Source organism: Phocoena phocoena, chromosome 3 (assembly GCF_963924675.1).
Source record: "Phocoena phocoena chromosome 3, mPhoPho1.1, whole genome shotgun sequence".
Classification (NCBI taxonomy): domain Eukaryota; kingdom Metazoa; phylum Chordata; class Mammalia; order Artiodactyla; family Phocoenidae; genus Phocoena; species Phocoena phocoena.
The window spans coordinates 44247948-44260414 of record NC_089221.1 but is presented as its reverse complement, the minus strand read 5'-3'; the positions used below and the strand labels follow the sequence as shown (position 1 = coordinate 44260414).

At 44.0% G+C, this 12467-nt stretch overlaps 1 protein-coding gene across 1 annotated transcript in view; it reads right to left on the bottom strand.

The window, feature by feature from the left end:
- The window catches only part of MAP3K1 (mitogen-activated protein kinase kinase kinase 1), a 79192-nt gene extending 68732 nt beyond the window's left edge, over positions 1-10460 (bottom strand). Inside the window, exon 1 of the mRNA XM_065874777.1 lies at positions 9979-10460. Coding sequence (XP_065730849.1) covers positions 9979-10460 — 482 coding nt within the window. The remainder of the gene's footprint in view (positions 1-9978) is intronic.
- Positions 10461-12467: the final 2007 nt, after the last annotated feature.

Sequence of the window (12467 nt, the reverse complement as noted above, 5' to 3'; positions counted from 1 at the left end):
TCAGAGCTAATATTCTAACATACAAAGGATGCTTAAAAATCAATAAGAAAAAACAATTCTCTCCCATGTGTGAAAGGAAATACACAAAAGAAGTAGGAAATTGTTAATAAACACAAGTTGTACTATGATGCTAAAAAGCTAAGAAATGCAAATTAAAATAAGAAAACATCTTTCATCCACCACATTGGCAAAAATGAAAGATTGATAATATCCAACACTGGCAAGAATATGGGGCAATGCGCACTCTGACCATGAGAAAAATGTAAACTGGCAGTGTTTTACAGGGCAATTTGGCTATATGATAAAATTTTTAAATATACATGTCCTTTGACTCAGCAATTTCACTTCTGAATATTTATTTTACAAAATCAAATGCACAAACATATGAAAATGTAGGTACAATGGTAGTCACTACAGCTCAATATAACAACAAAACAATATAAATGTCTAAAAATAGGAAACTGGTTAATGAGACAGGCAAATGATAGAATGCTATGCAGTCATGGAAAATGACAGCTCTATGTTCATCATTAAGATAATGAACAAAATACTATTAAGAAAAAAGCAAACTATATAGCAGTCTACATAATACTGTTCTTTTGTTAAAAGATAAATAAATTAAAAAAATAAATTTTTCTGTTGCTTTCAAAAGGACTGTCTAATCATTTTATTAATGAAGTTTAATTCTATAAATTCTGAATCCCAGAGAAATCATAAGGACCTTGTATAACAGTGTGGAGGTGCCAGTGTACCAGAATAATTGAAATATATTTTCAAAATTCAAAATAAATTTATATTAAGACACTAAACCTTCTCCAGGAATATTAACATCTACATTAATATGTCACATCTTTTTTAAAATCTAAGGTTCAGTGAAAATAATTTGATTTATTACCCAAGAAGAATTTAAGAATACCAATAAAATCCAGACCATAAATAACAGGTAGAGCCAATTAATTATTTTGAAAGAGAAAAAAGGAATTGTGAAATGTCTTTTTCAAAACACTGAGCATCTTAAGAGCATGTGAACATCAAGAATCCTTTCACAAGTAGCCATCTTATTAAACCAAAGTCCTTGCAGTAATTAAATAACTTGGTCAACATTGCAAAGCTGGCGCTTACAGCCTGACTTCTCAAAGTCTAGCTAGGAGAAAGGGCAGTACATACTGGTGGTGGTGATTAACTATCAAGCATTTTTTAAAAATTGCAGGATATAAAATGACTCAGGCCAACAAATAAAGCAAAACGATTTTCCCACAAAGCCAATCCACAAGACATTTGTAATGAGCAGCATCCAATTTCATGTAATTCCAAACAGCACTGTATTAATTCAGCATCATCAAGGCTACAGGACGACCCCTTCCAGATAATTTAGATGTTTACCACTCAGGATCAAAATACTTTCTAAAACTATAAACACAACAACCTTGCAATAATGAGCCACAGTAATCAGCATTACAAAAAACAAAGCCAATCACATAACCTTGATCACTCTCATTTTACAAATAAGGAAGCTGATGCCCAAAAAGTAATGTTGGAAAGTGCTGTGATTTAATAAATTTATAATCTTAGAGGCAATCCAGGTATGTGGAACCTAACGTTCAAACACCAGGTGGCCCCAACTGCAATGTTTTAACGTCCTCTTATCTCTCCCTTTCTCCTCCCTTCTCTCTCCTCACCTGTCAGGTCTTTGCTTATATGCTGCCTTCAGGGAACCTGTCTCTTGCTCACACTACTCGCCTTCTAATTGGCTGCTTTTAATTGCTGCATGTTAGGGACACCAAATGGACAAGACTGCAAGAATAATAAATAAATGTCAGTGAATTCTGAGTGAATGCCCTTGGAACTCTTCTATGTGTAAAATCAAAGAACTTCAAAGTGCAGATTTTGTTACAGGCCCTTTGGCAGCTCAGAGCCTTTTTTACTTACTTCTTAGTGCTAAACCATGTTCTAGATAAGGGAGGCTGCCAGGTTTAGTTACCACCGGTAAATCGTTTTCTGTTACGTGGGTTCTTGGCTCCTGAAATCTCATATAGTACTTGTCTAGCAAACCTCTTCTTTAATGCAAATGTGAACTATTTATCCCAAGTTGAATTATCATCAATAACAAATTAAATTTTGGATGAAGCAGGGTTATTGACACAAAAATCCTAAAAGTGGTACCCTAAGTTTAGATGACACTGAGAACTCGGAAGAAGGAATCATTATATTAATGCATAACACCTTCAGGTGTATATTTATTCATATATATGCACACACATGAGCCCACACATATACTCTCTCTCTCAACTCCCTGGTAAGAGCAGGAGAACTAAATACACATAGCAAACACTTCTTCCTACAGCATATAATCATGCAATATAGCTATTTCCTCTGTACCACATTAAGCTGTCCTACTTCACCTGAGGCACTTGGTGTGTTTAATAGTCCAGATACGGCCTAATGAATCTATCACAAACCGACAAGGCTTTTGCCATTTAACCCCGTCTTAGCTAGGTCCCAGACTACATCTGACAAAGGGGAAGAACAGATAATCCATAGACTAGGTTGAACTTGCCATGTCATTATTACCCTCATCCATTTAGTCAACAAATATTTATCGAGGGTCTACTCTGTGCCAGGCATTTTGCTAGGTGCTGGGTTGCTACCAGCCAAAGGCTCTGCCCACTCAGATTTTACAGTCTTCCAGGGAAGGCAGCCATTCACCAAATGACATAACAAATATAAAATCACAACACTGACAGTAGGGACACTGAGCTACAAAGCCAGTCTGGGAGATCAGGGAAGGAAGGCTTCCCTGAGGAAGCATCAGTGAGCTAAGACCTGAACACTGAGGAGCTGGCTTGGGACTAGGCAAAGTGCTCCTGGCAGGGGGCGCATGCGGTGCGTGCAAAGGCCCTATGGCAGGAGGTGGTGTGCTGAGTCTGAGGAAGTTACGGCAATCCTGCAGAGAACAAGGGCGAGCGTGATCAGAGATGGGCCTGGAGAGGCAGTCACGGGCTAAACCAGGCAGGGACTCTGTGGGGCATGGGAAGGATCCTGTGGTCTTTATCCAAATGGAAAGCATTTGAAAGTTTCAAAATTCAATTTAATTTACTTTTCTAGAGGAAAATTGTTATAATAAGATTTACATTGTAAAATGATCCCTCTGGCCACGTAATGTGGAGAACCAACTGGAAGAGAGAAAGTAGGAGAGAGTGGGCAAGTTAGAAGGCTACTTACTATTACATTAGTCCAAATGAGAGATCACGGAAGGTGGACTAGGGATGTGATAATAGATGAAATCACCTGAAGACCAGAAGTTGTCAAGGACAACCCTAGGTTCTGGTTCTGCCATTTCATGAGCAGGGAATGTATTAGTAGGGCAAGGTACAGGGAAAATCCTAAATTTGGTTTTAGATATCTGAGTATGGATGTGTCATGTAGACAGGTGTGGCATTTAGGAGAGATCATGGCTAGGAAAATAAACTCTGCAATCATTCATGAATGGCCAAAAATTGATCTAAATGCATTAATGAGCCTGGGGTGGGGGTGGAAGACAGGGAATGACAGAAGGCCTGGGCCTGAGTGTGTTCTAATATTAATGTTCAAGAAGATGAGGAGAAGCCATTCAGGAAGGGTTGCCACAGGGTTAAGAAGAAAATCAGCAGGGCTTACCTATCAGCCCAAATAACTAGACACTCAAATACCAGAAACTCAATTTTCTCAATATCTGACAGTTTATACATGGCTCCAATTATTTTGTAACTACACTTAGTTATTGAACTAATTACTGTTTGGTTTACAGTATATAAAATTGGTCATTATTATTAACTACTGCTTGCTAAATACCAACTACTGCTACAAAATACCAAGCAATGCACAAAAACTCATAAGAAATAGTTCCTGCCTTCAAAACCTGCCTCAAGATAGATTATGATTAAAATCACATCACATCACAGTAAGTCATGAGTTAGTGTATCTTCTTATACACTTATGTAAAAATAACCACTTTGGGAAAACGAATTCATCCCAACACTCATGGGCATCCAATATTCATGGGTGCTAGACATTAGCCTAGGTGCTGAGCAATGACAAAGAATAAGACAGAGCTCCTTGTCTGTCAGCAGTCGATATTTAGTATTCAGAATGCTGTAAGACCAGTCTGAAGATTATTTGATGCTATATCAGTCAAATGGCTATTTAGCAATAAAGAAAGGTAATAATCACATCTTATCTGTCAAGAGTACCACCTCCACCCACCGCCCAGTATCTACCCTCTCCTTGCTCCGCATATACTCATCATCATCATGCTTACATGTGATAAACTTAGTAAACACGCTAACTACAGCACTGTGTGAGCTCCAGGCACTTCCTCCAGTCTTCAAGAAGTCTGACTGTCTCGTTAATAATTCCCAGGTGACAGACTGTACTTACAGAAACACACGCTTGGTGGGTCTTAAGAACTTGAAGAGTTCTTGGCAGTCTACAACATCTCAATCTATTAAACCAAAACTAACCAGACTAGTATTTCAAAGGACTCAATCACTAACAGTACAGAGCTCCTCTCCATACCAAACATACCTAAACCAACCATGATATGTCATAGAGTAAATGAAGACAAGGATATCTTCTTGATTATCTTACATCCTAGAGCATATTTTACATTTCCCAATGTTGTTTTCTTAACTAGCAGAGTTGCTGTTACTAATAATAAAGTCTGAATTCTAAAGCCAGCATTGGTAGATGCTCGGTTTCTTGCTCCTATACCCCCATTTTAATTTTCTCTTTCAAGAAAGAAAAAAATCATGTCTGAACTTGCAGTTCCATACATATACCTCCTAAGAGTAGGCAGAAATAGTTTGAAACTAATCTGTATCTGAATTCCTGTTGCCATTGCTGTGGAAATGGAAAAGCTACAGCATATATCTGTCCTAAGAAAAGGTAAAGAGACCAAAGGGAAAGAGCAAAAACTAGCAGACCAAATGCACAAGCAGAAAGCAGAACAAAGCTACCACCCTTAACTACAAACCTAGAAGGTCAATTAATTCCTCAGAAAGTTAGTGAGGAACTACTGTATTCACTGAAGGAATACAGTGTGGAATGTCATGGGTGAGATTCACAGCACTACTCTTTAACCTGGATGCCCCTCTCTATTCCTCTCTCTCTTACAACGCTTAACATGGTAGTGTGAAACATGTTCATGCTACAATCTGCCAACAGAAATAGAGGCTGTGCGTTGATGATATTTTTCTCTACCACCCAGAACATCACCTTGCAGAGGTCCATAAATGTTGGATGCATGAAATCTAAAACAAGTACAAAGGGATAGGGTCTGGCTATACTGCAACAGCTCGTCTCCATGTGTGATGATTAAAAATAAATGTGATATTATTTCAGCTTCTTTATTTCCTTCCACTTACGATGTAAACAGCACAAATCAAGGAACCTAAAAAACACTCAACACTAATCAATTATTCTCCCTGCCTAACATGATACGGTGATCTAAGCACAGCTTACTTGTATTACATGGATGAGGCCAGGTTACAGAAAGCTATGCGTTACATACACATCAGGAGACAAATGTATTAGCAATGGCACTGGGTAGAAACCTATCAATTGCTTATTGACTCTTGAAGAACAACTTTCTCCTTCAAAATCATTAGTTAATCTGATTATTAACTTGAAAAAGAAAATGGAGACGTTAGAGAGTGGTGAAAAGAAATGGACTGTGGAGTGGGACTAACTTGGGTTTGAATCCTAGCCTGTCTTCTAGTTGTGTGATAATGGGGCTTTAGCATTGCACATGAGTTTCCACCTCTTGAAAACAGAAACTACAATGCACTGGAAGGCTGCAGCGATGATGAAATGAGATAATATATATAACTTGCCTGACACACAGAAGGCAAAAAAAGTGACTATATAAAAGGTATCTAAATACATCTCTATGCTCAATGAACATGTTTAGCCACAGCAAAAAACCTCTTATATTCTTGCAATAAGAACACCCAACTCACCTCACTGCTTTGCAATGAGCATTTGTAAATGAACATTTAATTCTGTTCCTGATTATTTCCTTCGTGTTTAAAAATGTTCTTAAATTATTTCTTAAAAACAACTTGGGTTGATTCCTAATACTGCACATTTCCTCACATTAATCTTTTACCCGTTTGCATTCTAAAGTAGCTCTAATTTTTGACTCAGGATATAAAAGGAGGCCAAGACTGAAGAAAACAACCAAGTCTAAGGAATATACTTGGTATATCTGATATAGCAAGGCATTTGAAGGTTAGAAGTGCTATACTGCAGCTCTTAAGTAGCCTCTGGAGACTATTACTTTTCCATGCCACGTTCTCCTATTGCCTTCTTCATAAAGAAATAACTCTCAACCCAAGAAAATTGGGTACAAAATGCAAAAGTTGTGCCTTCTAACTCAGAGCACTTCTGAATGCCCTACATTTTTCCTCAGGGGAATCCACTCCCCATTAACTGCCTTGCCACCCCATCATTTCTTCTTCTGGAATGCTCACAGCAACTGTCAAGGGCTGATCAGCAGACAGCCTAGGCAAGCTGTAGCTGGTTCTTCTGTTCTTGTTGAAAGCAAAGAACACTCCTTTCATTCCATATTTTGGAATCTTTATGTCAATAAGTCCGCGACCATTTCTAAAACATGCAACATATGCTTGAGGTGCTACAGGAGATGTGAAAGAATATAAATGAACAGAGCTACTTCCTGTTTTTTGTATCTAACAAAATGGAGTTATTATAGTGTATTGGGGATAATATATTAAGGAATGTTGGTTAACCAGTCACCCTTGCCAAAATCAGATATGAAAAGACAACAAAAGTTGGCAACAATTCTAGTTCTGATATTTCTTTTTCAGAATTATATTTAATAAGGTTAGTCTTTGAAGAATGCATTAATTTCCTTACCTAATTTAAAACAGAACTTGGAGACAATTCATAATTACAAAACTTACAAATTCATGTAAGACTAACTTATGTAACTACCTCTATTGTTTTATAAAGTCACCAACTTAACTTTTTTAAAAACTTATTTTTAGGTAATAATGTTCCTATACCTCCTCTAGTAAAAATTCACTAAGTTATATTTATAGTCTAGCAGCTTCTAAAAGGAAGTGAAAGCTGAGGGCTCTATGAGGATATAAAAGCAGCCTATGAAATAGCTTTAGTTTTACACAAAACTAACATTAACAAGTACAGCATATCTTGTTCTTTCATGGGGCCAGCAAATTGATAGTTGTTTTTTTTTAAGTTACAAAAATAGAATGGAGTAATTATATCTACCAACTCACAATAGCCTGTTCAATGGAGAGTAACACTGTAATTTCTCTTCAAAGACCGTAAATAGGAAGAAAATGCCCCTAATTCTGCAATATAAGGAAAAATCCCAAACCCTTGGGCGCCACTTACAGGCAAAAAACTTCCACTGATTTCAGTTACTAACCTGTAAAAGAGGAATGTACTTAAAATCTTTTGTTTTAATATGAGTATTCTTTATATAACTTATACTACAAAAATGTATTTTCTACAATTTAAATTTCTACATCCGAAGATCAAAAACTGGAGGAAATTATGAAATTAAAAATCTCACAGAATTCTCTTTAAAAGAATACAATAAGTCTTTAAACAGAAGGGGTCTCCAGACCTATAGTACCACTGAAACAAAAATATTTCAAAATCTCAATGTTAGATTTTCCTCCTGAAAGTATGAATGCAACTACTGTCAAAAAACTAAAGTTCAACTGAGATTTTACTAACTGCTTACAATCAAAGTGTTTATACCAATAGAATCAAATGAATTTCAACCCCATTAAAAAGGAAATTGTAAAAAAAAAAAAAATCACTATTTCCAGAGGAGAGGGAATCAACATTTTACTATAAATGAAATGTTTAGGTATAAGATTTGGGATGAACAAACAGCATTCTGGCTAGTGACATTCATTTTAAAAAATGATTATGCTGATTAGCCCATAATTTCATATACTGTGCAATTATTATCCACCCCTTAAACAAAGAGGGGGGGAAAAAACCTAGGTTACAAAATGCAAAAATTAAGCATGGATTACTCAGTACCTGAATTCTATCTGCTTACACCTTCATCCTCTTATTTTGTGTGGAGACAACACTAAACAACATCTATATGTTGATTTTACAGTAGTTCCTCTTCTGCTATATTCAATAGCTCATTAAGATGACTAGAATGCTGACACTTGCTAAACTACTGTATCCAAATATTCGGTCTCATGAGAACAGACAAAATTAATCTCTCAAATTTTGGGTTTAATATTTTTATCTGGAGCTCACTTGTAGTAACAATTGCCTACAACGAATTATCCTAGTCAAGTTTTAATCCAATCTTCCCAGAAGCAGTAGTGTAGAGGAATAACCCTTTAAGACTAAGTTACATGGACAAGAGCACACAGAAAACTACCACAGTCACAAATCTTTCCTATCAATACTGCCATGGCACAGTGCTGACCATATTTTTAGTTGGTTTTTTGGGGGGGAGGGTTTGAGGCGGGGAGAGGGAAACGGGAAACTTCCAAGGAATCAACGAACTGTGGTTTTAAACAATCAAGTTCCCCCCAAAATCACTTTAGATAATTAACCAAAGCCAATGAGTCCTGCTGTCAAATTCGTTTCACAAGGGAAACAAACCTAAGGCAGTCTTTAAAATACTCAGAATAAAGGTCAGGAAACCCTATAGGGAAACGGGTGACAATCACAAAAACATTTCCAGCAACTCAAAATACCTCTCAAACTTGTGCTTTGCATACACTAGTCAGATTCTTTTAAAACAAGGATGATGGCTGTCACAGTCAAAAGAACTTCCTTAAACATAAAAATTTCCAGTTGCCAAAAAGGGTCAGGCCAGGAACGGCTGGTCTGAGTTACCTTACAAACACCGTAGCGCACAGGCAGTACGGCTCTTACGGAGCCGGAGCCACAGCACTGTGTCCCCTGGAAGCCGGCAGTCGGCGGCGGCCCGCGCAGCTGCACGGAGCAGGAAGTACCGCACCCGCGCCGCGGTCCCCAACCACGCCGGAGAGGCTGCGGGGAGCAGTCACCACCGCTTTGAAACTGAATGGCTGACACATCCGGTCCTGGCTCTTACACCACTCCGCCAAATACAAACCTCAAAGGCCAAATTCAAACTCCAAACAGAAGTCACTCAAGTCCTAGTGGTGCAGTCTTCATTCCCAAGGAAATTGGGGGACGCAATCAGAAAACCCCACGTCCTAAAAGACCGCAAGCCCCCGAGCATTTGCAGCCGGTCAGCCCACACCGCTTTGACAGACGTTACGGAGCCGTCCACCCGGAACCCCCTGCGGCCGCGCTCCGAGCGCGCAGCCTTCGTCCCAGCCCGGCCCCCGGTACCTGCCGAGAGACTCTGCCTGTCACAGCCGCGGGGACCCCACTGCTTTCTCCGCAGCGCTCCGGCCCCCCCACCCCCGGCCTCGGGCAGGGCTCCCCACCTACCCCGCCCACCTACACCGCCCGCCCGCAGGGTCGGGCCTCACCCCGGCGCCCCCGAGGACTCTCGTCCGGGGTCGCCGCCGCTGCACGGCTGCCCGCCTCCCAACCCGACACGGAGGGCAAGGCCAGGGTGCCGCTCCGGGGCTCCTCGGAGAGCTCCGATTCCGGGAGCCCCCAAAAGCCAGCCCAGGCCCCCACACCTTATCTCAACTGGTACCCGCAGCGCGGATCGCACGCCTGTCACATGTCTGCAAACAATAACAAACTCTCCCGCATGTCCCCGCCCCGGGCCCCCGTCCCGTCCCGTACCCCAGGCCAGGTCCGGGGCGCCGCCCGACGCCGGAAGGGTCAAAGGGGGTGCCCGAGGGCTCCCGGCGAGCGGCGTGCAGCCTTGCTGCACGGAGCCCCGGGACGCCCTGCGCAGTGCCCGGGGTTCATTCATTGCCCTCGCCCGCCCGCCCCCGAAGTCCCCATCGCGCCCCCGGCCGCGCTGCTCACCCGGCTGGGGCCGCCGCAAGAGGCGGCTCGGCGGCTGGCGTCCGCTTCTCCCCGGGCTCGGCCCCCGCGGGGCTCGGGGCGCCGCTGTCCGGTGCGGCCGCTGGTTCTGTAGGGTGGGCGCCGCTGCGGCTCGCGGCTCCGTGGGGCGGCGGCACCACCACAGGCTGGAAACCGCTCCCGCCAGCGGCCGCGTCCGCGGGCTCCGGCGACGGGGAAGTGGAGGAGGACGGCGGCGAGGCGGTGAGGAAAAGCGGCGGCTCGGGCAGCTGGTCCAGCTCCACACTCCGCACTTTGCGCAGCTGCCGCCGCCGCCAGTCCGCCCGTTCGCGGCCCCCACTGCCCGCCTCCCGCAGCAGCCCCGCAGCTGCCGTGGGCGTGCTGCTCGCCTTGAGGGCCCCTCCGCCGCCGCCCGCTTCGGGGCTCGCCGCCCCGGCGCCCGGGAATCCCGAGGACGAGGCGCGATTCCCCGTCGCCGCCGCCATTTTCTCTCGCGGGCTACATTCGCTCGGCCCCTGCGAGGGAGGGAGGGGGCGGGGAGAGTGCAGGGGGCGGGCGGACGGGCGGGCGCTGCGCCTCTAGCGTAAGGCCGCCTGCGCCAACTGCGTGAGCGCGGCCCTCTGGGCGCCCGGCAGGGGCTGACGCGCGGGCGCGCGGGGTTCGGTGGAGGGAGGACAGCCGGCAGCAGGTTGGTGGGGGGTCGGCTGTGCGCTCCGTCCTGCGCGCTGGCCAGCAAGGTGGGCTCCGAGGTGGCCGCCGTGGGGGCGCGCTGCGGTTTGCGCGCCGCACCCGCCGCGCCGCCAGGTAGTCCCGGGCTGCACCGGCGAGAGGAGAAGCTTCGGTGGAGGAGCGCCGCTTCCTCTCCGCCGCAATCTCGGCCCGGCTCGTCCGGGGCTCGCCTCACGGGAGCCGCAGTTCGAACTTCGATGTATGGGGCGTTGAAGGGGACGCAGGCGAGAGGGTCTGCAGTCTGTCATTCGCATTGCCCGTTGCAGTGGGCGTCGGGGAACCCGGGCGCGGACCAACCCACCCCCGACCCCGCCTCCATTCCGTACGGGGCGCGCAGGTGGCGCCCAGGGCTGTCGCCTGCTGCAAAGCGAAAGAAACCCAACGTTCAGCGGCCCTGGTGCCGCGCACCAAAAAAAACAAGTTTTATAAAAGCTTTCCTCATCTTTTGCCCACCCCCCCACCCCCCAAATCATGCTACAAATAAAAGTTTCCTGGAATATCTTGTTCAAAACCTGAAGTCACCGATTGGGACACTCTTCTCACCCTCTATCCCGCCCCCGGCTAGAGGGAGACAGGAGCGGGCGGCGGGGGTCCGGGGGATCTCTATAGATTTCTATTTTTTCCTCCGGTGTCTTTGGGGAAGGCAGCGATTTACAGGACCACAGAGAGCACGTTTGGGGAATGAACCAGGAAGTGTGTGATATTGTCATCCTCGGACAGGTTCTGGCCCTCCCCGAATCCTATGCCTTTAGTTGCACGTCCCTCTTCCCAGCAGGGTCGGGCCGCCGTCCGGGTTCTCTCCGCCCCCGCCCCTGCAGTGCCGGAGCTGCCTAACGCGGAGTTCCGAACCCTTCCAGTCCCTGGGGGCGTCTGGCGATAAGGTGCTTTGGAATGGAAAAAGCACCATTTACATGTTAATGATTTTCGACCTTTCTTCAGGCTTCCGTGTCGCGTTTATTTCTCCCCTCCCTTCTCTTCCTCCAGCCGGTTTGTCTGTGATGAAAAATCTCCCACAACCCGGGAGCAGAGTCCCTAGATTTATTTTATGAAACAGGAATTAAGGCGGGGGCTGGGTTGGGGGGGGAGGCAGAGGGCTCCTCAGGAACAGAAAGGAGAGCGGTATCCTGTCAGTATTCATATATTTCGACAGGAGTCTAAACTGTCTACAAAATAATTCCTTTGATTTTTTTGGGAATAGATAAAATGAAAACCTCCTTCCTGGCTATAAATGGTAACTGAGGAGGATGGTGATATCCGAGGGATTTTTAAAGCGGGTTCAGATTTCGTATCAGCTCAGTGTTTTGAGTACTGCAACATCTGCCATAAGATAGTTTTAGATAATTACATCCAATGGCACAAATTTTGAAACTTTAGATAAATCTGTTAAAAGTTTAAGTCTACATTTAGGCTATAATTACACACTCTTTTAACGGTAGCCAAGTGTATCATCCAAAGAAAACAGTAGTTATTTCCCAGGTCTTCCCGGATTGCCACACCCACCAAATCCTACATTGGAAAGGATAAACTTTTTTCTTTCCTATTTAGATCAGAAAACCTTTAAATTTGCACACACATATTTAGGTAACTGTAAATGAGAAAAGTAAGTACACGCCTTCAGCTTTTCAAAATTGTTCCAGTTTTGAAGTTCGGCCAGAGTAGAAAAGTGGAAATGGAATTCCAGCAAAACATTTACTTTTGCCTCTTCATTTGTACAGTGATGAAAATGGAACCAAGTGAGAGGAGCACCAAATACAACACTATCA